General features: G+C 35.3%; 1 protein-coding gene across 2 annotated transcripts in view; it reads left to right on the plus strand.

Annotated features, from left to right (window-relative positions):
• LOC130841764 (charged multivesicular body protein 1B2) overlaps positions 1-20555 on the plus strand; it is a 41026-nt gene extending 20471 nt beyond the window's left edge. For both annotated transcript variants that reach the window (XM_057718178.1, XM_057718176.1), the window contains exons 3-8: positions 3938-4084; positions 4466-4534; positions 4621-4728; positions 8341-8384; positions 17776-17848; positions 18262-20555. In XM_057718178.1, the coding sequence (XP_057574161.1) occupies positions 3938-4084; positions 4466-4534; positions 4621-4728; positions 8341-8384; positions 17776-17848; positions 18262-18306 (486 nt within the window). In that variant the 3' untranslated portion in view covers positions 18307-20555. The remainder of the gene's footprint in view (positions 1-3937; positions 4085-4465; positions 4535-4620; positions 4729-8340; positions 8385-17775; positions 17849-18261) is intronic.
• Positions 20556-26974: the final 6419 nt, after the last annotated feature.

The raw sequence follows: 26974 nt of genomic DNA on the forward strand, positions 1-26974 counted from the left end.
CATGTGCAGCAACGAAGACCCAATGAGCCAATAAATAAATAAATTTATAAAAAAAAATATTTTGGTATAACATTTTCATATATTGAGAAAATTAGAAATAATCTAAAAATAATTTTTGAATTTTCAAATCTCAGGCAAGCACAACAGTATTAAAATGTGCAAATTTCCAACAAGCACAGTCCAGGGCCAGATGGTTTTACTGGTGAATTATACCAAACATTTAAAGAATCTCAGTAGACCTTTGAACAACATGGGTTTGAATCTCACAGATCCACTTAAACACGAATTTTTTTCAACAAATACATACTACGGTACTACACTACTCGTGGTTAGTTGAATCCACAGATGCAGAACCATAGATACAGAAGGCCAACTGTAAAGTTACCCATGGATTTTTGACTGAGTGGGGCGTTGACATCCCTAACCCCGTGTTGTTCAAGAGTCAACTGTAATACCAATCAACCTCAAAAAATAAAAGAGGAGGGGACACATCCAACCTTACTTTATGAGGCCAGCATTACCCTGATACCAAAAACAGACAAGGAAACTAACTACAGGAAAAGAACATTATAGGCCAATATCCCTGATGAACATAGATGTAAAAATCCTTAACAAAATAGTAGCAAACCAAATTCAACAATGCATTAAAAGGGTCATACACCATGATTAAATGGAATTTATTCCAGGGATGCAGGGATGGTTCAACATTCACAAATCGATTAAGATGATACACCACATTAACAAAATGAAGGATAAAAATCCTATGATCTCAATAGATGAAGAAAAGACATTTGACGGAATTCAACATTCATTCATGATAACAACTCTCAACAAAGTAGATATAGAGGGAATGTACCTTAACAAAATGAAAGCCGTATATGACAAGCCCACAGCTAACATCATACTCAAGGGAAAAAAAGCTAAAAGGTTTTTCTCTAAGATCAAGACAGGGATGGCCCATGTTTACCACTTCTATTCCACATACTGCTGGAAGTCCTAGCAAGAGCAGTTAGGCAAGAAAAAGAAATAAAAGACATTCAAATCAGAAAGGAAGAAGTAAAACTATTAGCAGATAACATGATGTTGCATATAAAAAACCCATGGATTATATATGGAAGAATCTACCAAAAAAACATTAGAATAAACAGATTCAGTGAAGTTGCAGGATACAAAATTAATATACAAAAATCAGTTGTGTTTCTATAACTGATAATGAACTATCAGAAAGAGAAATTAAGAAAACAAACCTACTTAAAATTGCATTAAAAATAAAATACCTAGGAAAATTTAACCAAGGACATAAAAGACTGCACTGAAAACTATAAGACACCAATGAAAGAATTTGAAGAGGACACAAATAAGTGGAAAAATATTCCATGTTCATGAGTTGGAACAATTAATATCATTAAAATGTTCATACTGCTCAAAGCAATTGACAGATTCAGTGCATTCCCTATCAAGATGCCCGTGGCATTTTTCACAGAAATAGAACAAACAGTCCTAAAATTTGTATGGAATCACAAAACACTCTTAACATCCAAAGCCATCTTGAGAAAGAACAAGGCTCAAACATCATGCTTCCTGATTTCAAACTGTATTACCAAGCTATAGTAAACGAAACAGCATGGTATTGACATAAAAACAGACACATATATTAATGGACTGGAATAGGGAAATCAGAAATAAACCCACACATTTATGGTAATTTATTTGCAGCAAAGGAGCCAAGAATATACAATGGGGAAAGGACAGTCCCTTCAGTAAATGGTGTTGGGAAAGCTGGACAGCCACATGCAAGAGAATAACACTGGACCACTATCTTACAGCATATACAACAATTATCTTAAAATGGATTAAAGACTTGAACTTAAAACCTGAAGTCATAAAACTCTAGAAGAAAAAATAGATGGTAAACTCCTTAACATTGGTCTTGGCAGTGAGTTTTTGAATTGACACCCAAAGCAAAGGCAACAAAAGCAAAAATAAACAAGTGGGGCTACATCAAACAAAAAAGATTCTGCAGCACAAAAGAAGCCATCAAAAAGTTTAAAAGGCAGCTTACTGAGTGGAAGAAAATATTTGAAAATCATACAGCTGATAAGGGGTTTACATCTTATGTAAATATGTGAAGAATTCATACAACTCAATAGCAAAAAAAAAACCAATCTGATTAAGAAATGTGTAGAGGATCTGAATATACACTTTTCATAAAAAGACATACCAATTGCCAACAGGTATATGAAAATGTTCTCAATATCACTCATCATCAGGGAAACTCAGATCAAAAGCACAATAAGATATCACTTCACACCTGTTGGAATGACTGTCATCAAAAAGACAAGAAGCAACAAGTGTTAGAGAGGTTGTGGAGCAAAAGGAACCCTAGTGCACTGTTGGTAGGAATATAAATTGGTGTAGCCACTATGGAAAACAGTATGGTGGTTCTTTGAAAAATGAAAATTAGAACCTACCATATGGTCCAGCAATGCCACTTCTGGGTATTTATCTGAAGGAAGCAAAAACACTAACTCAAAAAGATATATGCACCCCCATGTGCATTGCAGCATTTTTTACAATAGCCAAGACATGGAAACAACCTGTGTCCATCAATGGATGAATGGAAAAACAAAATTTGGAATATATATATATATATATATATATATATATATAAAGTTGAATATTATTCACCCATAAAAAGGAAGGAAATCTTGCCATTTGCAACAACATGAATAGACCTTGAGCAGATTATGCTAAGTGAAATAAGGCAGACAGAGAAGGGCAAATGCCATGTGATCTAACTTATGCGGAATCTAATAAAAAAACAAACTCATAAATAAAGAGAATAGATTTCTGGTTGCCAGAGGAAAGGGATAGGGTGTGTGTGAAATGGTTGGAGATGGCTGAAAGGTACAAACTTTCAGTTATAAAATAAGTCCTTGGGGATATAATGTGCAGCATGGTGACTATAGTTAATAATACTGTATTGTATATTTGAAAGTTGCGAAAAGTTAGATCTTAAAAGTTCTCATCATGAGAAAAAAAATTGTAACTGTGTGGTTATGGATGTTAACTAGGAAAAAAAATTGGAAAGTGTTTGAGGTTGCATGTGCTAATGTATTTATCACATTGGTGTTTATATTATTGAATAATTTGAAACACACTAAATACCCAGCAATCAGGGATCTTAATTGATCCATGTTTTCTAATTTCAGTCACTTATGTACCCTATTGATTTTGCTATACTAAGGTACCGTCTGAGCTATTCAATGTTTTTCTTTAAATTGACTTTTAACTTTACCCTTGCCATAGCTATTACAGTATAGCAGGAAGCATGGATCTGTGCTAGTTACATCCATTTCAGATATACATTTAAATAAATGCACAGTTAAAATGAAGATACTTATGTCTGTGTAACATCTAAAGTCATGTTATGTACTATCAGTAGTTTTTGTACCACACACGAGGAAAGCCCTGATTAATGGTACATCCATACAACACAGCCTTTAGAAATGATGATGTAGTTATACATTGATTGACATAAGAAAAAGTTTTTAATTAGGTGAGAAAACAGTATGCTCTTATGCATGTACTTTTGCAATTTATATTGTAATATTTCAATTAATAGGTTTATGTACTTGGAATACTTTACACTAAAATATTAATAGTGGTAATGGCCAAGTGGTTATGGGAAAATTTTTCAACTTTTTTACTTTCTAATTTCTTAAAATGTTAATGAATATATATCTTCTAATCATAAATAAAAAATTAAAGGACTATAAATTCTTTCATTTCCTAAAAAAACTAATTGTAAAAGCTCTTAAATAAATATGGGTTAGTTGGACATTGTTTTCCTCTTTCTAAAATATCTGTACTTTTGCTCCAAATATTTACTTTTGGTATTTGTCTTCACTATTTACTTTTGCTCTGTTTAAAACAGGCCATTCAGAAAGGTAACACAGAAGTTGCAAGAATACATGCTGAAAATGCAATCCGCCAGAAAAACCAAGCAATTAATTTCTTGAGAATGGGTACTAGGGTTGATGCTGTGGCAGCCAGAGTTCAAACTGCAGTAACAATGGGCAAGGTAAGCCCTAATATCTATAAATAATAGGAGCTCTTGATTTTATTGAAGGTATTAAGAATTGTCAGAAATCTAAATCTACTGCAGGATGGTACAGGGGTAGTGGTAAAGGCCTTTATGGGCAGGAGAGACATAGTCAAAATGCTTAGTGAAGAAAATGATTTTGGCAGTGGCTTTTCAGCTAAGGTCTAGTTAGTTGTCTTCCAACGAATAGTCAACGATAAAAGATAGTCAGTGCCTAAACCAGAAATACATAGTGTACTTTTACTGTAAAGAAAACATAGATAAATTTCATAAGATGATCTACAAGTAATATAAGAAACTACATAAATTTTGAGGTTATTTATAAGATTCTCAGTCTTTTTTTTTTTATACTCTCAATAGGTAACCAAGTCCATGGCAGGCGTAGTTAAGTCTATGGATGCTACATTGAGGAGTATGAACCTTGAAAAGGTAAAATAAATAAATAAATAAATTGATGCTCAGATAGAATCTTTTCAGAGTAAGTTTTTTTCTTATGACCATATTTCTTTTTGTAGATTTCTGCCCTGATGGACAAATTTGAACAGCAGTTTGAAACACTGGATGTTCAAACACAGCAAATGGAAGACACAATGAGTAGTACTACAACCCTAACAACACCACAAGTAAGAATAGTTTCTCTACTTACATTAACTTTTAAAAATTACCCAACTTCAAAATATAATGGCTTTGTAAACCTAAATCATCTCTAGAATGTGAAGTAAACATGGTATATCCCCAAAATGCAAGTAGGAAGTTATGCTCTGACCCTGGATTCCTAAGGACGATATTAGAAGATGACATTTCCTATTTGAAGTTCTAATAATTATTATAGGTCACGTGTCTAGAGAGTCTGGAACTTGGTTCTGCCCTGCTGCCAGTGGTCTTTATTGATGAAGGCATTGAACTAGAGGCTCCAGCCAGTGGGTATTAGGTATTATCCTAACCCCAGTTAGTTCATCTCATTGCAGATATTCTGCTTCCTGCCTACTCTTTAGGTGTGTTATTTATGCACAAATCACAGATGAACCAATAGTAAATTACAAGATCAATTATTTTTCAGAAAACTAGAATGTTTTCTAGAATGGTGTTGAATCTGCAACTTAGAGATGTACTGCAGAGAAAATTAAATTTGAAACTAGTTTGGATGTCACATGAGCTGGAAAAAAGTTTTTGTGAAACTTGAATATTAAAAACAGAAGATTTATTTCATTATCACTCTTCTTTTTGATCCCAGCATCTATCACATGGTTAATAAAATAAACAAAAAACTTGTTATCACTACTTCAGATGATACTATGGAAAAAAATATAGTTTACAAAATAGGTTAGGAGAAGAATCAATAGCCATCCATCAAAATTTTACTGTAGGTGATGCCTTTGACTGAGAGGTAAAAAATAAGAGCACAAGCTTATATTCAGGTTTTAGAGTTAAGAAGAAAGTATTCCTGTGTGTGTCTTATAGAGGGCATATATTTAGCCATTACTTTTATACCTCCTCCAGAGCCTTGTTCCCCACAGTGTGGTTCAAAAATCAGGAACATCTGTATCATCTGGGAGCTCATTAGGAATGCAGAAATTCAGACCCTATCCACAGATACATTGAATTGGAATCATTTTAGCAAGATTTACAGGTGATATTTATGCACTGATTTTGAGAAGCACTGTCCCAGACTTTCTGATGCTTATTCAGGCACCTTAGGTGATTTCCAGGTGATTTTATGGTCAAGATTAGGAAAACACAAAGGGATTGGAAAAATGACTTGGTCAGGACACTTTGATTTCTAATGCCTACTCTGCCACTAATTAAGTTTGGGACCTTAAGATATTCACTACCTTGGGCCTCAATACCCATAGCTGTAAAATATAGGGTTGGATTTGATGATATCTAAATACCTTTTAGCTCTGAAAAATCTTGATATTCATTCACCTAACATTTGCTGAGCACCTTCTCCTGTTTCAGGTATTGTGCTAGGTGCTGGGGATATTTAAGTATATACAAAATATTTTTCATAAAGAATCAACCAAAACTTACAACAGAAATGGAGAGGGATCTGGTTGAACACGCTTAGATGCCCAAATTCTCATAGCCTGCTTATGAGTAATTAAAATTTTAATTCGCATATTCACTTTGGAAAAGCAACGTGGTAATATCTACAGTCCATTCTTAACATAGTAGCCAGAGCAATCCTGTTTAAACAAGTCAGATCATATCATTCTTCTGCTCAGAACCCTTCAGTGGCTCCACATCTCTCTCAAAATAAAAGCCAAATTCTTTGTAGTGGCCTATAGTGCCCTCTAGGATCTGCCTCATCCTGCTTCTCTGACCTTATCTCCTATTATTGCTCATCACTCTACTAAGATATTGGCTTCCTTGTTATTTCTCACACACACACCATGTACCTTTTTTCCTCAAAGCCTTTCCACAGGTTCCTCTGTCTTGCACTCATCCTCATTGCCCACTCCCCAACCTGATTCAGTTTTTTGTTCAAGTGTCATTTTCTCAGTGAGGTCTTTTATGACCATTCTACTTAAAAGTACACCAGTTCACATCCACCATGTGCTATACTCCCTATCTACTATCCCTGCTTTATTCTTCTGCATTGTACAAACAACCTTCTAATATACTGCATAATTTTTAAAGTTTTTATTTGCTCCCCCCCCATTTCATGTGCACACACTAGAATGTAAGCTTAATAGGAAGGGATTCTTATCATTTTTGTTTATTGATGCATCCCTAGCACTTAAAACAATATCTGGCAGTAGGTATTCAGTTAATATTTTTTTAATAAATCAGAGTATATGAAAATGCATGTGATCTGTAACCTAGTGCTATTTTTAAATTTATACGCAAAAACCCTACATGTGTACAAACATACTTCTACATAAGAATGTTCATTGCACCATTGTCTATAATCAGGAGAAATTAGGGGAAAATGTCTAAATGTCCAGAAATAAAATAGATAAAATTGAGAGTATTTCTATACTACAGTATTATATAGCAGTGAAAGCTAATGAACTAGAGCTCTAGATCTCAATATAATTAGATCTTATAAGGTTGAATTAAAATAGCAAGTTGCAGAATAGTGTACATAGTATAATATCATTTAAGTAAATTTTAAAAACACAAATAATGCTATTTAGACATGAAGTAAAAACAACACAATCTAAGTGCACGTTAGGTATTTGATCTATTATTTTCTGAACTTCTTTATATTTTGAAGGTGAATGAAAGACAAGAGAGACTAAGGCCCAACAGCATTACTAGAGATTAGTTTAAAATTTTGCACCTTATTGGTGGTAGAGCTGTTACTACATCTTAGAGCTCCTACCTGTATGTTCAAAATATTTTAACTAACTTAAAAACAAGTTTTTTTTGATTAATTGGATTCTATTCCCTGAGAACTCCTGTACTGTTGTAAATATCTCAATACTTATATTTTATTCATCTCTCTATATTTTTTTAAACTTTTTTTTAAAAATTTTATTATTTATTTTTATTAGCTGTGTTGGGTCTTTTTTTTTTTTCTGTGCGCGGGCTTTCTTTTTAGTTGCGGTGAGTGGGGGCTACTCTTCGTTGTGGTGTGCGGGCTCCTCGTTACCGTGGCTTCTCTTGTCACGGAGCATGGGCTCTAGGAGCGTGGGCTTCAGTAGTTGCAGCACATGGGCTCAGTAGTTGTGGCTCATGGGCTCTAAAGTGCAGACTCAATAGGTGTGGTGCACGGGCTTAGTTGCTCCGCGGCATGTGGGATCTTCCTGGAGCAGGGATCAAACCCATGTCCCCTGCATTGGCAGGCGGATTCTCAACCACTGCGCCACCTAGGAAGCCCTCATCTCTCTATATTTTTAAAAGAATAATCCATAATATCAAATTTGCATCAACTAGCAGAAAGGACAGTTATGATTAATCTAAAATTTAAATCTATTACATTTTAAATACAAGCGAAGTGGGTTTAAAACAGCTTTATGAATTGATTCACTCCTTTAGAGAGCTACATTACTCAGATTCAAATTATATGTGAATGTCACTGCAAATATTTTTCACATAACCACATAGCTTAAGGCATTATTCAGAAATAAATCATTTTATGAGATAATTCAGCTCCCTCTGGTGGTAATTTTTTTAACTTTCTTTTAAAAATTGTAGACCAGATCCCCCTTTTTGAAGCTAGATCAGAAACAAAAACTACCCAAAAAGCAAATAACATTCAAATACAAATTCTTATTGTTTTATTCTAGAACCAAGTGGATATGCTGCTTCAAGAAATGGCAGATGAAGCTGGGTAAGAAATTATTCAGATGCTTTCAGATAATCTTGATTTAATATCTACAACTCCTACAATTATGTAATGTGGATAAAAATATTTGTCTTTACTACCAATGGTCAGAGTTAGGTTTTTGATCCTAGAATTTAGTGCTTCAGGGACCTTTGGAACATCCAGCTCTTTGTCATGCTCATAAAAATGTAACTTTGATCTAATCATCCTAGTAATTTCTTAAAAATCTCTGGAGATAGATTCAGTTAGTGTGTGATAAGAAATGAAGGAAGGTGATTGAGGGAGGCGGGAATGTTTAAAAAGTTTCCTCAGTACCATCTGTGTTCAGCATATATCAGATCTTTAATTTTTTTAATAGGAACTTCCATAAGAATTCTACTATGATCAGGCCATTAAGTCTTAAGCCCAGTTTGAGTCTTGCAAACTGAGCAATATGTGCAAAATGTCCAAAGAGTTCAAAAGTTGGCAACATTGCATCATTGCAGATGGTTATTTGTTTTTTTAAAAAGTAAATAATTGACACCCTTTGTGGTACAGCTATTAGAAATAGGATGTCTGTTAATGGGCTATTTATTTTATAGGTCCTTTATGTTTGAGGAAAATGACCATAATATTAGCTGTGCTACAGAAGTCATTTTATATCAGTGTTCTCTGGTATTCTACTTAGTTCAAGAGAACATTATAGTAAAGAATAAAAATATTTTTTTCAAAAATAAAGATTACAACTGGGTGATACTAAAGTTTTATGCTTTATCTTCAAAAGTAGAGTAATAGATTGAAATAAGGTTCTTGAAGACACCTGTAAAATAGAGTTAATGAATATTATTCTACTGTAGAAACTAATGCTTAATTTAAAAACTTAATTATCAGCTCTTTAGTTCACTAATTTAGTTCATTAGTGAATTAAAACCTAGGTTAATAAATGAGGTTTGCAATATTTGAGAACAGGGCTGGAGGGTAAGTGGTACACTATTCTGCTTTTTTAGTATCCTAATATAGCCCATATACCACAGGGAGGTAGTAAGAAGGATGATTTTTAAGTGTTATAGACGAGACTACGGCATCTGTAAGGAGACTCCATTTTAGGAACATGAGGCTAAGAATTTGTTTCTGTTTATACCAAAGATGAAATAAGAAGATTGGGCTTGTAAAATGAATATTGCCATATTACAGCCTTGCTGACTCTCAGTGGAAATCAAGTTCAGTAGACAACTTTTTTATAAGATTTAGAGTAGGATTTCTCAGCCTTGACACTGTTGACATTTTGGGTGAATAATCCTAGGGGCTATCCTGTGTATGTAGGATGTTTAGTAATGCTCCTGAAATCTACCCACAAGTAGTTTTACCCCTCCCCCGAGTTGTGACAGCCAAAAATGCCTCCAGACATTGCCAAAAGTTCCTTGGGTGTAGGGAGCCAAAATCGAGAGTGGTGACTGGATCAGTAGAAATACGTAGAACCATTGATGTTGAAATACCCATCCTTAAAGATGTTTAAGTATAGCAAACTTGTTTTAGCATAGCAGAATTTTACTATACTATATCCTTACCTTTTATAAAGCAATCTGTCTATAGAATCTCCTAATGACAGAGTTACTGTATTCATGTAGTGTTTTCAAACTGGAGTTGGCATATGCCATCCAGAGACAGTCAGAAAGATGAGGCTGTATTCCACAGGAGTAGTTATAATGGAGATTAAAATTGTGGCCTTAGAGGGAGACAAACCTGGATTTGAATCCTATCTGTCACTAGAGTGATCTTGGGCAAGTGTACTTAACTTTTCTAAACTTTAGTTATATGGTAGATGCAAGTAATGATTTCTACCAAGGGTAGCTCAGGAGCTAAACACTGAACTTGAAGTTAGCTCATATGTTAGATATGGATATTGATCCTGAGGCTACATGTGTCTAGCCTGTTTTATCTTTCTTTGGCACATTAATTCTCTTTACATTAGGAGACATATAGTAATCTCCAGTAAATTCAGTACATTGGATAACCATTGTTTTGGTCTTTGTTTTTGTTCAGATGACCAGATCATTTTCCTATATTTTATTCACTTTTCTATCATAAGTTTATCATCCACATGGGTAGCCACTGGGGCTCAACAAAAACTCTTTAAAATTAGTAGTTCATTTATCCTAAGGTGGACATTCAGAAGATGTTTAAGTTCTATTTACATTTATAAAATTGATCCAGTATTATATTTATTTAAGGTAAGGTAAAATACTAGGTAGTGAAAAAGAATTCAGAATAATGTTAGTAAAGATGATCCAAGATCTCAGAAATAGTATGGAGGCAAAGATGGAGCAAATGAAAGAAATGTTTAACAGGGACCTAGAAGAATTAAAGAGCAAACAAACAGTGAACAACACAATAAATGAAATTAAAAATACTCTAGGAGGAGTGAAGAGAGAATAACTGAGACAGAAGAACAGATAAGTGACCTGGAAGATAGAATTGTGGAAATAACTGACACAGGATGAATAAAGAAAAAAGAATGAAAAGAATTGAGGACAGTCTCAGAGACCTCTAGGACAAAATTAAATGCACAAACATTCGAATTATAGGGGTGCCAGAAGAAGAAGAGAAAAAGAAAAGGTCTGAGAAAATATTTGAAGAGATTATAGGGGAAAACTTCCCTAACATGGGAAAAGAAATAGTCAATCAAATCCAGGAATCACAGAGAGTACCATGCAGGATAAACCCAAGGAGAAACACACTGAGACACATATTAGTCAAACTATCAAAAATTAAATACAAAGAAAAAAATATTAAAAGCAGCAAAGGAAAAACAACAAATAACATACAAGGGAACCCCCATAGGGCTAACAGCTGATCTTTCAACAGAAACTCTACAGGCCAGAAGAGAGTGACAGGATATATTTAAAGTGATGAAAGGGAAAAACTTAGAACCAAGATTACTTTACTCAGCAAAGATCTCATTCAGATTTGAAGGAGAAATTAAAAGCCTTACAGACAAGCAAAAACTAAGAGAATTCAGCACCACAAGACCAGCTTTACAACAAATGCTAAAGGAACTTCTCTAGGCAGGAAACAAATGAGTAGGAAAAGACTTACAAAAACAAAAACAAAACAATTAAGAAAATAATGGGAACATACATATCACTAATTACCTTAAATGTGAATGGATTAAATGCTCCAACCAAGAGACACAGAATGGCTGAATGGATACAAAAGCAAGACCCATATATATGCTGTCTACAAGAGACACACTTCAGAACTAAGGACACATGCAGACTGAGAGTGAGGGGATGGAAAAGATATTCCATGCAAATGGAAATCAAAAGAAAGCTGGAGTAGTATTACTCATATGCGAAAAATTAGACTTTAAAGTAAAGACTATTACAAGAGACAAGGAAGGACACTACCTAATGATCAAGGGACCAATCCAAGAAGAAGATATAAGAATTGTAAATATCTATGCACCCAACATAGGAGCACCTGAATATACAAGGCAAATGCTAACAGCCATAAAAGGGGACATTGACAGTAACACAATAATAGTAGGAGACTTTAACACCCCACTTACACCAATGGACAGATTATCCAAACAGAAATTAAATAAACACAAGCTCTAAATGACACATTAGACCAGATGGAATTAATTGATATTTATAGAACTTTCCATCCAGAAACAACAGAATACACTTTCTTCTCAAGTGTACATGGAGCATTGTCCAGCATAGATCACATCTTGGTTCACAAATCAAACCTCAATAAATTTAAGAAAATTGAAATCATATCAAGCATCTTTTCTGATCACAATGCTATGAGACCAGATATCAATTACAGGACAAAAATCACTAAAAAATACAAACACATGGAGGCTAAACAACATACTACTAAATAACAAAGAGATCACTGAAGAAATCAAAGAGAAAATAAAAAAATACCTAGAAACAAATGACAATGAAAACATGATGACCCAAAACCTATGGGATGCAACAAAAGCAGTTCTAAGAGGGAAGTTCGTTGCAATAAAATCCTGCCTCAAAAAATAAGAAAAATCTCAAATAAACAACCTAACCCTACATCTAAAGCAATTAGAGAAAGAAGAACAAAAAATCGCAAAGGTAGCAGAAGGAAAGAAATTATAAAGATCATATCAGAAATTATTGAGAAAGAAATGAAGGAAACAATAGCAAAGATCAATAAAACTAAAAGCTGCTTCTTTGAGAAGATAAACAGAATTGACAAGCCATTAGCCATACTCAGGAAAAAAAGCTAGAAGACTTAAAGCAACAGAATTAGAAGTTAAAAAGAAGACAACTGACATTGCAGAACTACAAAGAGATTATACAAAAGTATTTATGAGAGACTACTGCAAACAACTATGTGCCTATAAATTGGATAACCTGAAAGAAATGGATAAATTCTTAAAGAAATACAACCTTCCAAGACTGAATCAGGAAGAAATAGAACATATGGACAGGCCAATCACAAGCACTGAAATTGAAACTTTGATTAAAAATCTCCCAACAAACTAAAGCCCAGGGCCAGATGGTTTCACATGTTAATTCTATCAAACATTTAGAGAAGAGATACCACCTATCCTCAATTTCTTCCAAAATATAGCAGAGGGAGGAACACTGCCAAACTCATTCTACAAGGCCACCATCACCCTGATACCAAAACCAGGCAAAGAGGTCACACACACACAAAAATTAAAGGCCAGTATCACTGATGAACATGGATGCAAAAATCCTCGACAAAATACTAGCAAACACAATCCAACAGCACACTAAAAGGATCATACACCATGATCAAGTGGGGTTTATCCTAGGAATGCAAAGATTCTTCAATGTACACAAATCAATCAGTGTGATACACCATATTAACAAACTGAAGGATAAAAACCATATGATAATCTCAATGATGCAGAGAAAGTTTTGACAAAATTCAACATCCATTTATGATAAAAACTCTCTGGAAAGTGGGCATAGAGGAAACCTACCTCAAAATAGTAAAGGCCATATATGACAAACCCACAGCCAACATCATCCTCACTGGTGAGAAAATGACAGCATTACCTCAAAGATCAGGAACAAGGCAATGGTGCCCACTCTCACCAGTATTACTGCACATAGTTTTGGAAGTTTTAGCCACAGCAGTCAGAGAAGCAAAAGAAATAAAAGGAATCCAGGCTTCCCTGGTGGTGCCATGGTTAAGAATCTGCCTGCCAGTGCAGGGGACACGGGTTCAATCCCTGATCCGGGAAGATCCCACATGCCATGGAGCAACTAAGCCTGTGTGCCACAACTACTGAAGCCCATGCTCCTAGAGCCCGTGCTCCGCAACCTGAGAAGCCACCACACTGAGAAGTCCAGGTCCCACAATGAAGAGTAGCCCCCGCTTGCCATAACAAGGGAAAGCCTGCATGAAGCAATGAAAATCCAACAGAGCCAATAAATAAATAGACATGTAAATAAATATATAAATAATATAAATATTAAAAGAAATAAAAGGAATCCAAGTTGGAAAAGAAGTAAAAATGTCACTTTGCAAATGACATTATACTATATATAAAAAGCCCTAAAGTTAATCACAGAATTTGGTAAAGTTGCAGAATATAAAATTAATGCACAAATCCCTATCAAATTACCAATGGCATTTTTCACAGAACTAGAGCAAGAAATTTTACGATTTGTATGGAAACACAGAAAACCCGAAATAGCGAAAGCAGTCTTGAGAAGGAAAGGCAGAGTTGGTGGAATTAGGCTTCCTGACTTCAAACTATACTACAAGGCTACAGGGATCAAGACAATATGGTACTGGCACAAAAACAGAAATGTGGATCAATGGAACAGAATAGAGAGCCAAGAGGTAAACCCACACACATATGGGCACCTTATCTTTGACAAAGGAGGCAAGGGTATACAATGGAAAAAAGGCAGCCTCTTCAATAAGTGGTGCTGGGAAAACTGGACAGCTGCATGTAAAAGAATGAAATTAGAACACGTCCTAACACCATACACAAAAATAAACTCAAAATGGATTAAAGACCTAAATGTAAGGCCAGACACTATAAAACTCCTAGAGGAAAACATAGGCAGAACACTCTATGACATAAATCAAAGCAAGATCCTTTTTGACTCACCTCCTAGATTAATGGAAATAAAATCAAGAATAAACAAATGGAACCTAATGAAACTTAAAAGCTTTTGCACAGCAAAAGAAACCGTAAACAAGACAAGAAGACCACCTTCAGAATGGGAGAAATTATTTGCCAATGAAGCAACAGACAAAAGATTAATTTCCAAAATATACAAGCAGCTCATGCAGCTTAATATCAAAAAAGCAAATAACCCAATCCGCAAATGGGCAGACGACATAGATAGTCATTTCTCCAAAGAAGACTTGCAGATGGCTAACAAACACATGAAAAGATGCTCAGTCACTCATTATTAGAGAAATGCAAGTCAAAGCCACAATGAGGTATCACCTCACTCCTGTCAGAGTGGCCATCATCAAAAGATCTAGAAACAATAAATGCTGGAGAGGGTGTGGAGAAAAGGGAACTCTCCTGCACTATTGGTGGGAATGTAAATTGGTACAACCACTATGGAAAACAGTTTGGAGGTTCCTTAAAAAATTAAATTGGAACTAGCATATGACCCAGCAATCCCACTCCTGGGCATATACCCAGAGAAAACCATATTTGAAAAAAGAAACATGCACCACAATGTTCATTGCAGCACTATTTACAATAGCCAGGACATGAACGCAACCTAAATGCCCATAAGCAGGTGAACGGATAAAGAAGATGTGGCACATATATACGGTGGACTGTTACTCAGCCAGAAAAAGGAATGAAATTGAGTTATTTGTAGTGAAGTGGATGGACCTAGAGTCTGTCATACAGAACGAAGTAAGCCTGAAAGAGAAAAAGAAATACCATATGCTAACTCATATATATGGAATCTAAAAAAAATGGTTCTGATGAACCCAGTGACAGGGCAAGAATAAAGATGCAGAAGTAGAGAATGGACTTGAGGACCTGGGGTGGGCAGGGGTGCAAAGGGGAAGCTGGGACGAAGTGAGAGAGTAGCATTGACATGTATACACTACCAAATGTAAAAGAGATAGGTAGTGGAAGTTTGGTACATAACATAGGGAGATCAACTTGATGATGGGTGATGACTTAGAGGGCTAGGATAGTGAGGGTGGGAGGGAGTCACAGGAAGGAGGGCATATTGGAATATATGTATAAATACAGCTGATTCACTTTGGTGTACAGGAAAAACCTGGCACAACATTGTAAAGCAATTATATTCCAATAGAGAGCTTAATAAAAAGATTTCTCTACATTATAAAAAAAATAATGGACAGAAATCTCTTGCATTTCTATACACCAACAATAAAAAATTAGAAAGAGAAATTAAGGAAACACCACCATTTACCATTGCTACATAAACAATAAAATGCCTAGGCATAAAACTACCTAAGGAGTCAAAGTACCTGTATGCAGAAAAGTATAAGACACTGATGAAAGGTATCAAACACTACACAGACAAATGGAGAGATATACCATGTTCTTGGATTGGCAGAATCAACATTGTGAAAATGACTATACTACCCAAAACAATCTACAGATTCAGTGCACTCACTATCAAATTACCAATGGTATTTTTCACAAACCTAGAACAAAAAATTATACAATTTCTATGGAAACACAAAAGACCCCGAATGGCCAAAGCAATCTTAAGAAGAAAAAATGGAGCTGGAGAAATCAGGCTCCCTGATTTCAGACTCTACTGCAAAGCTACAGTAATCAAGACAGTAAGGTACTGACATAAAACAGAAATATAGATCAATGGAATAGGACAGAAAGCCTAGAGATAAACCCACATACATATGGTCACCTAATCTATTACAAAGGGAAGAATATACAAGGGTGAAAAGACAGCCTCTTCAGTAAATGGTGCTGGGAAAACTGGACAGCCACTTGTAAAAGAATGAATTTAGAGCATTCCCTAACACCATACACAAAAATAAACTCAAAATGGATTAGAGACCTAAATGTAAGGCCTGACAGTATAAAATTCTTAAAGGAAAACATAGGTAGAACACCCTATGACATAAATCACAGCAAGATCATTTGTGACCCACCTCCTAGAGTAAAGGAAATAAAAACAAAAACAAATGGGACCTAATGAAATTTAAGTTTTTGCACAGCAAAGGAAACTATAAATATGATGAAAAGACAGCCCTCCGAGTGGGACAAAATATTTACCGATGAAGCAATTGAGAAAAGATTAATCTCCAAAATATATAAGCAGCTCATATGGCTCAATATCAAAATAACAAACAACCCCATCCAAAAATAGGAGGAAGAATTAAGCTGACATTTCTCCAAAGAAGATATACAGATGATCAACAGACACATGAAAAAATGCTTGACATCACTAATCATTAGAGAAATGCAAATCAAAACCAAAATGAGGTATCGCCTCACACCATTTAGATTGACCATCATCAAAAAAATCTAGGAACAATAAATGCTGGAGAGGTTGTGCAGAAAATGGAACCCTCCTGCCCTGCTGGTGGTACTGTAAAGTGATACAGCTACTATGGAAAAGAGTATGGAGTTTCTTCAAAAAACTAAAAATTGAACTAATGTGTGACCCAGCAATCCCGCTACTGGGCATATACCTGGAGAAAACCATAATTCAAAAAGATACATGTACCACAGTGTTCATTGCAGCATTGCTTATGATAGCCAGGCCATGGAAGCAATCTAAATGTCCATCGACAGATGAATGGATGAAGAAGATGTGGCACATATATACAATGGAATAAAATTATTTGTAGTAAGGTGGATGGACCTAGAGTCTGTCATACAGAGTGAAATAAGTGAGAAAGAGAAAAACAAATACCATATGCTAACACATATGTATGGAATCTAAAAAAATGGTTCTGATGAACCCAGTAACAGGGCAAGAATAAAGATGCAGATGTAGAAAACAGACTTGAGGACACAGTGAGGGGGGAAGGAGAAGCGGGGACAAAGTGAAAGAGTAGTATTGACATTTATACACTACCAAGTGTAAAATAGATAGCTTGTGGGAAGCAACTGCATAACACAGGGAGATCAACTTGATGATTGCTGATGACCTAGAGAGGTGGGATAGGGAGGGTGGGAGGGAGGCTCAAGAGGGAGTGGATACGGAGACGTGTATAAATACAGCTGATTCGCTTTGTTGTATAGCGGAAACAGGCACAACAGTGTAAAGCTATTATACTCCAATAAAGATCAAAAGGGAAAAAAATGCTAGGTAGAATATTCAAATTTGCAATAAACATGTTTTCTAGTTTATTATAATTAAAGAGAGAATGCCTGTATTAACATTCATTTATGTTAATTATTTTAAAATTGTAGCCTTGATCTCAATATGGAACTACCACAAGGTCAGACAGGTTCTTTTGGCACAAGTGTTACTTCCACGGAACAGGTAGAAGTTGGATTTTATCTTGATTTGTATGAATTTGATGAATGAATTAAATATATGTGTATTTATATTTATATATAAGTAAATATATTCTCCTGTTATATTTTACAGAGTATTTTTCTACTATAACATGACATCATCATAAATTAGCAGGATATAATTAGCCTTTAAGTCCTTAATGATGGACATTTTCTATTTGCATGCATATTTCATTTAGAGATTGAATTTGCTCCCCTTCATAGCTTTCTGGTCTAAGTTCTCCACTTGTTCTGAAATGTTTAAAAAAGTAAATTCTTAATGTTTTTGTGTGAATTTTTGAGACGAGATTTTGAATCTCATTTTAATATGAGCTATTTAAAATATTAGTGATTTATATTTGTCACAACCCTGTGACTTTTCATCTTCACTTTCTCCAGGATGAACTATCACAGAGGCTTGCTCGTCTACGTGATCAAGTGTAATTTAAAGAACTGGTACTTTTGTTTACCTCACTTGCTTCTGAAATATTTTGCGTGTATATATAGACAAGTTTCACTCCAGTTACACTAAGAACGCCATATATTCCAGAATGCTTAAACACTATTTGTATATAATGCTTTCTTTTATTTTGCTGTACTTTAGAATACTTTAAGAAAGTCTGGAGGGTTTTCACCTTGACAGATTTTACAGTTTTGTATATTATGTTGAAAAGTGTGAGAGATGGTTTTTTGTAGGTGTCCTTGACTGAATTCGTATTAACTCACTGTATATGAAACATCCTCCTCAAAAATTATATTTAAAAATCTAGCACCAAAGTACTACAGAATAAAGTACTTTATACATAATAAAGTATAGAATAAAAGTTTTGGTTTCTTTTTAATTCAAGGTAGCTTTAAATAAATCTCTGCATTCACATGTGATGCATAAAAATAAAAACAGGGAAAATATATTCACTTAATATGTTTACATAACCAAAAACACCTCCTTTAGCATCATACAATGGACAATGCTACTTTTTGTGTTTATGTTTGTTTTCACTATTCAAGCAGAAATTCAGTTGACTTTTAATCTGTGTTCATCAGCTTTTAAATTTAGATTACTATGAGAATCTAGTAATTTAGCTAGTAATTTAATGACTATTAATTCCTTAAATTAAAAATTTTTTCATTGATAAAAAATATGCAAAATTAAATCAAAGAAATTAAGGTTTGCTCATTTAAAATTTTTTCTCTTTGGTAAATATCACTGTTAAGACAGAAATTCAACCTTTCATACTTTCAGATGAAATTGAAACATTTTTAATCATTCTTCAATTTGCATTCAACGCTTGTTAGGCTGTATTTTAAAAGGAGATTAATTTGCATGGCCTTAATATCATTTACATTTCTCACAGAATTATTGATTGGTTTTTGAAAATATTGGTGTGTGTTTTTAAACTAACCAACAAAAAATAACAAAACAAAATTAAGCCAACTCAAGTTACAACTATAGTTGATCCTTGAACAATGCAGAGATTATGGGGTTTCGAACCCCTATGCAGTTGAAAATCCACATATAACTTTATAGTTGGCCCTCTGTATGTGCAGTTCCACATTCCCAGATTCAACAAAACACAGGTTGTGTAGTACTATAGTATTTACTGAAAAAAATCTGTGTATAAGTGGACCTGCACAGTAAACCTATGTTGTTCGGGGGTCAACTGCACTATAAGTCCTGGTTGAATGTATTCATTCTTTATCTTAAACAACTCTCATAACTGGAAGAAATGAAGTGGAAAATAAATCAGAATAAAACGTTTTGCCCAGCCAAGTAGATAACTTCCAGCCCAGTGGAGGTTGGGAGCATAACACATGGGGTGGGCACACAGAAAAGTCATAAGACTGTAAAGAAGACTAGACTCTGGAAGGGCAGGAGCCTTGGGGAAAAGTATTTGATGACCAGCTGTACTGCTTGCCATCTCCCCAGGAATATCTGTATTTTACCCAACTAAAATGAACAAATTAACATGTGCCTGCAATTTTCTGGTGTAAGTCTCAAATGTGGAGAAGTGACCAAGTTATATTTTAGAAAGTATACTACTAATCTAGGTTAAGTAGGTAAGGTGTTTTTCCTTAATGAAAGAATGCCAGTATTTCATGAAATTCTATTAAGAGCACATCTGTTTAGATAATCTTCATTCAAAGTGAAATTATGGAGACTTTTTTGCTAAGCACTCACCATTCATATATAATATTTCCCATTGTAAATGAGAACATGTATAAATGAAGACTATTTTCAGTGGTTAATGAAATGAGAAATTACTCTTATGCTAAGTTTGGGTAAACCTATTTAACTTTCTTGGTAATTTGACTATATGATGTGACCTCAATGCAGTAATCTTCCATTTTGTTTATAATTGATGCTTTGTCTTTTCTACTTAAAGGGTAAGTTTATTTATTTATATTTGGAACATCCCAGAGAAGCGTAGAAGAGATTATTACAGACAAATATCTATGAAATAGAGTTTTCTTATTTTCTGTTGGTGAGAATTGTAGCTTTTGTGTTTTTGACTTGAATACAAACTGATAAATTGTGAATATGGCTTACTTACATCTAGAAATATAAATGACTCTGATCTAAAGATAACAGCTCATAGTTTTATTTAACAGTCAAATCAGATTTGTCTTTTAAAACTATTGTTCTCTGATAGACACAGTTTTGTTTTTGGATTCATCTGTTATAATAAAATTTTCTTTCTTACACTTTATTCTTAGACCAATAGCCCCAATGTGAACTCTTTCTTACCTTGTTAGTATAAGTTATGTTTCTACTTTGATAAGTGATTCAATCATTGACAATTAACACATCAGACTATAATATCATGAAAGATAGACATTGTAGCACCTTTCGTTTGCCTTCAGTTTTAGTTCCCTATCAAATTTTCTCCAGATTTTTTTCTAAGTATTTGATTATATCATTTGGTGGAATGTATAAGGCTAAAAGGTCGGAAACAATTTGCTGCACCTTCACCCTTTAGACAATGGGACTGTTACTTGAAGCAGTCATAAAAAGGACCCCTGCAAAAATATAACCCAGTTCCTATATGCCTCAAAGCCTAAAATTTTCCACTATCTTATGTAAACTTTATGGGCTGGATTATTTTACCTGGTTAATTTATTACCAATCATTGCTACAAAGAAACAATAGAACAGGTAAATTATGGTGAGAGATGAGTTTGCTTTACAATTTAGAAAAATTATGGGAAAGCAATGTCTGGATGGACTATCTGAAGAGAATCTTAAGGGTACTAGTTATCTATAAAGAAAATAAAATGATTGATAGGTTGCCAAAGACAAACCTAGCCTAATTTTCAGTGGATTTGCTCAAGTTAGTAAATAACAGTTCCAAGAGAGTCTTAAATTGGCTCTAGTGTAGACTGTAGAGGATAAAGCCCTGGATCTGATCTACAGTGATTGATTTGGATTTCTACCTCAAGCTCTAGCTCTAGCCCTGATACCGACTTCTAACCTGGATAATTCTCTTACCCCTTTCTGGGTTCCCTTTCTACAGATCTTATCAGAGTACCTTGACTGTGTAAACTGAAGTGAGTTGCTGTAGTACAGTACATTCACACCATTCTTTTCTGTTTTCTATTATTCACCCAAAAGATTTCTAAATGTAGTATTAAGATGTTATGGGTCTTAGAGTCTTTTGTCTCAGGAGAGCTAGAGAATATCTTGTCCACCCCATCACCCATTTTACGGAAGAGGAGACCAGAGAGGTTCAGATCTACCAAATTTGTTGAGCATCTGCTGTGTGTTAGGAATGGTTCTAGGTACTTTGATTTAATCCTCCAGAGAATCCTGTGAGCAGTTGGATGATTGTTATCCCAATTTTTAGAGAACAGGAAATAGGGTGATAGCTTAAGTAGATGGTGAAGAGTCATACAGCTACTGAGAAGCAGAGCTTGGATTTGATTACAGATGTGTCTCACTTAAAATTCAGTGCTCATACACCTGGATTCTAACTGGAATTACAAGTCTTGTTATACCTCATCCACATTCTATTTCCGCTATATAATTTTCTGATTTTATTGCTGAGACAGACAGTAAAAGCAACTAATCAAATTCATGACTAGAGGGTAGTTCATCCTGAGACAAACAGGTCCTCTAGGTGAAGATTGGTTCTTTCTTCTCCTGGTTCGTTCTTCTCCAGTTTGAGCTATCAGAAGAATATGACTTTATTTCAATTTGGAAATCATAGCCATTTTTCCATAAGTTAACAAATGGAATCAATTTGTTGCAAAGTTAACTAAGTTGTATTCATACTCAAGCTCTTCATTTTCCACACTGGAAAATGCTCCCAAGCAAAAGGATATATTGGTAAAAATCATTTGACTAAAATTACACGAATAAAACCTATCCAGCCTACTGATGATACTGTCTGTATTCTTGTCAATATACTACTTCTCTGCTGTACTAGCAGGTAAAAAGTTCTTGAAAGTGCTTCACTACAAATAAATGACTATTGTGCCTGTGGTGCTTAGTAGTTTATATACTAACCACTAATTCATGAGTTATTTTGTCAGTCGGACAGCTAAAAGCCTTCCAGCCTTCAGTTAGAAAAGTCCAAATAGAATGTTTAAGGAAAATTTATGCCTAGTAAAGTAACATATTCTGCTTTATGTTTGTTCTCAAACTTAGGAAAGGAAAAAAAGTCTTCATTCAATATCTTACTGGATCAATTAAAATAAAGTTGGATCCCATGTTCCAAGTGAAGGTTCATAAAACAACTCTGTATCTGTTTCTTAGAAATCTTACTCAAATTTGATCATGCCAGAGCTTGACATGTTTAGCTTTCACTTTATCAAAATGACATGAAATCATTAGGAGGAAAAAGGTTAAAACTTTTGGAAAACACTGCACAGTGATTTTATGTTACTTATATAAAGGGATTTGGGCTTGAAGTAATAATAATAATTATATGCAAATTTTATAATTTCATCTTTAGATTCAATCAAACAAAGTCTAAGAGACATTCTGGGGTTAAATGAAAAGATATTATGGAGGATACTTTTCCAGGTAATGAGAAGAGAAGAAAGATTTCTAATTACCAAAATCTATAGAGATTTACCAGCTCAGTATGCCTTTTTGAGGCCCTCCAGGTGGAATTGCATATTTACAGAAGAAAGAAAATTGAATTCAAAGCCAAATTCATTATTCCCATTCATGTTACACCCACTGTAAGCTTCATAAAGAAGAGGCATTACTTAGCTCGGTTGAAGATAGCAACACCATTCCACTTGTAAATGACTTGAGACTTTCTTGCTTCCTTTTAACTGACCAAGAAGGCCTGGACCCTATGGAAAAACCTTCCTGTTGCTGTAAATTTCCAAGTAGAACCATATCTGAGACACTCCAATTCTTCTGAGGTTGTGTGTGAGATTAGAGAGTGAGAAAGAGGTTCAAAATGGCAACAGTCATTGAAGTAGGAAATAGTCACATTAAATAACTATTTTTCAGCACTTATTAAGCATAAGGCCCAAACTTGTCTTCACTTATACTGCCAGACAGATGCTTGATGATTCAAAATATTTAGAGGTTTTGTTTTTGAGGGGTGAGAGATGATAACTAACATATGTTAAGTACCAGGTATATAACTATTACTATTTTACCTGTTACTTCATTTAATCCCCTCAACAACCTCATAAGGTGAATATAATCCCATTTTACAGATGAGAAAACAAATTCAGGCCTTGTCCAAAGTAATTATGATAGTAATTAACACTTTTTGAACATCTGCTATATGCCAAGCACTATTCTAAATGTTCTGCATGTACTAACTCTTAATTGTCGCTTCCATTTTATAGATGAAGAAATCAGTTAGTGGCAGGGCTGAAATTCACACCGAAATATTTAAGTTCTTTTAGTTTGCTATGTATCTAGATAAGTTTAGATCATGTCTGCTGAAGAGGATTTATTGTAAAAATATGTAGAGAAATACAGAGGTCAGTACACCCTTTTGATGACTGTACAACCAGGCCTTGTAGGTAACTGGAACCTTTACATATTGAAGATACAATAGTAGCTCTAGCAGTCTAATAACAGAACTGGATTATCAATACCTCTAATAAAAGTCCCCCTCAGAAACTGTTATGTTTCTCCTGCCCCTAATTTTACAGCATTTTGGTGTTGTAATGATCACTATTATCAGCTTACTCTACCTGTTTCTACTGCTTCAATCAGCACTCATTATTGCCATAACCAATCTTTTTCTATTTTCCATGTCCCTAATCCTCCTCCCTCACTACCAAATTCAAGATAGGGTCTAATGAACTCAGCCAGTTATCATCTCACTGGGCCCCCTACTGGGCAAAGTTATCATGCCAATTGACAAGCCCTTTATATGCTGCTGAATGGGATGGGCACCAAAGGATAAGGAAGCTCTCAGAAGGATACGGTGAGAATGGGTCACATTTTAAATGCCCTGTCCTGTACATGGACCCTTAAGCCCATATATGGTTATACTATGTCACTTCTCTCTTTTTTTTTTTTTTTTGTTATGGTATACTAACATTTTTATGGCACTAGGTCCCTACATCTTTTCCGTTATCTTGATAGTAAAGTACTCAAATCTCAGGTCAGGCCCAGAAGGCATAAGTTTGTCTCCAGTTTCCTAGCTTTCCTTTTAACACCCATTGCCCTACTTTCAGCACCCTCCCTCTCATGTGTCAGAGACCATTGCTTTCCTGAGAAGGAACTAATATGTTGAGCACTTACTATGTACCAGGCATGTCACAAATATCTAATAATTCTCACAACAGTCCCATACAGTGTAATGTTAATCCCCATTTTACGATAGACTGGGCCTAGGCTCAGACGGGTAAAATGACTTAGCATCTCAGAGCTAGGGTGAAAGAGCCCAGATTTAATCCCACTTCTGAATCCAAAGCCCATGGTGTTTACACTCTGCCAAGCTGCCTCTGAAAAAGAGGCATCAGCCAAACTCACTCGTGGAGACTTTGGGAAATCTCTTGCAAGAGAATTTGGATTTTAGGTAATAATAACAGCTACCATTTTAAAAAACATTTTCTCTGTGCCATGCACTGTACTAAGCACTTAATATTATCTCTTTAATCATCACAACAACCCTTAGAGGAAGGTACCATTATTTACCGTTTTTTTTTTTAAGATGAGGAAATGGAAATCTAGAGAAATTAAGCAACTTGCCTAGGATGAAGAGTTAGTAAATATCTGAGTCCCAATTGGAAACTTGGCTCTTAATCACTGCTTTCCATTTTAAGGTCTTAGGAAGAGGGCAATGCTTAACATAAGCACTGCCAGTAGAATCTGAGGCATGATTGCAAGGCTTACAAGAGGATATTTTTCAGTGGGAGATTATAATGCATCTATTTATAAGGCTATCCCTGTCTGAAGCATCCCTCTTCTTGCTTATGTGGAAATAAACATTTTAGAAACAGGTTCTCTGTTACCCACTTGCCCAACCTCATTCCCTAAATTAAGCCCCAGTGCAACAGTGGAACTGCTCTTGATGCCCACTTTATGCAGAGATGATCATCTCTTCTTCCCAGCCCTTTGCTTTTTCACCTGGAGCAAGTTGTGTTGGATAACCATAGAAGCTAAGTCTGACCAGCTAGGAATCACTGCTTTTCTGAGGATGGCAGGCTGTTAGGGCCTTTGAAAACAGAGTTTCGTTGTCTTAAGCCTCCACATGAACAGTCTCTACTCATTACTGGGGCGTGGAGGCTGAGGTCTGTAGATACCAGGACAAATATAGCAAGGCTCTCCTGGTAGCTGATTCTTTTACCCAGTGGATGATTCAAAGAGAAGTGATCCTGGATCATTTCAAGTCCTTGGAATATTTGCTATTGATTGAGCAAGCATTTCATACTTACTGCCTGGAGCTTTGAGCCAGTGTGGACCACTGTTTCACTGTCCTGTAGTGTCTTTAAAACTTGTGAATCTTCCACTGAAAGCAGCTCACTGGGAGGGGGCAGCAGTGCACCACTCAGTGTTCTCCATGTGACCTCCCTCCAGAGTACAGACCCCTACAAAGGGTCCCTGTTTCCTCTCTGGCACTCGGGCTACCCCTTCTGGACAGGAGAAGAGGCTGAAGTGTCAGCCTTCTTCACCTCGGGCTTCTTTCCTCCCTATGAATATCCCGAAAACTATGCTATCTATGAACATCCGGGCCTCCTACCCCCTCATGGAACAGATGGGGACATTGAGACTCAGAGAAGGACATGACTGGTAAATATGCTGTATCCACATCAAATCAGTGGGCTTTCTTGGCTCTAAGATATGAGGAATGATATTTTAAAATTAATTTGCATCAAAAGAGCACTTTTAAAGTAATTCAGTATAACTTTTCTGGAGTGAAAAATTTACTAACATTAAACCTATTTTTTTCTGTCCTCTTCAAGTAAGCTGATGTCTTATTTGTTGAAACTCATATGGCAAGGATTTATTATTATTATTATTATTATTACTTTCACCATCATAATCATTATTCAAAAACTTGAATTTCTGTAACACCTACTAATTTACAGGATGCTTTCATATGTGCCATGAAGATTCATTTTCACAACCCTAAAGAAAAAAGCAGGGCAGGATATTATTAACCTTGTTTTATAGAAGAATATCTGGAGGCAAAGATATTGAGTGAACTCTCCCAAGTCAAACCCAACTACCTGCGGTCCTAAACTTCTAGGAGTCTCCCCACTTTCTCTTCTCTAGAGAATATTGGCATCTATTGCCCAAATAGCAGCCAGCAAGCAAATTATCTTACCTGCTCCCAAAGATGGAGAGACTATGTGAGAAGCGTTTCAAAGTCCCCCACCCCCAGCATGTCACACACATATTGAAAACAAAACAGGGACTTCCCTCGTGGTCCAGTGGTTAAGACTTTGCCTTCCAGTGCAGGGGGTGTGAGTTTGATCCCTGGTCCAGGAGCTAAGATCCCACATCCCTTGTGGCCAAAAAACCAAAACATACAACAGAAGCAATATTGTAACAAATTCAATAAAGACTTTAAAAATGGTCCATGTCAAAAAAATCTTTAACAAAAAACAAACAAAATTCTGCCATCAGTCACAATGCCTCACTTTCCACTATTTGATGTATTCCTTTGAGCTGCTTCTTTTCATACAAA

The sequence above is a fragment of the Hippopotamus amphibius genome, chromosome X, assembly GCF_030028045.1.
Source record: "Hippopotamus amphibius kiboko isolate mHipAmp2 chromosome X, mHipAmp2.hap2, whole genome shotgun sequence".
NCBI classification, from domain to species: Eukaryota; Metazoa; Chordata; class Mammalia; order Artiodactyla; family Hippopotamidae; genus Hippopotamus; species Hippopotamus amphibius.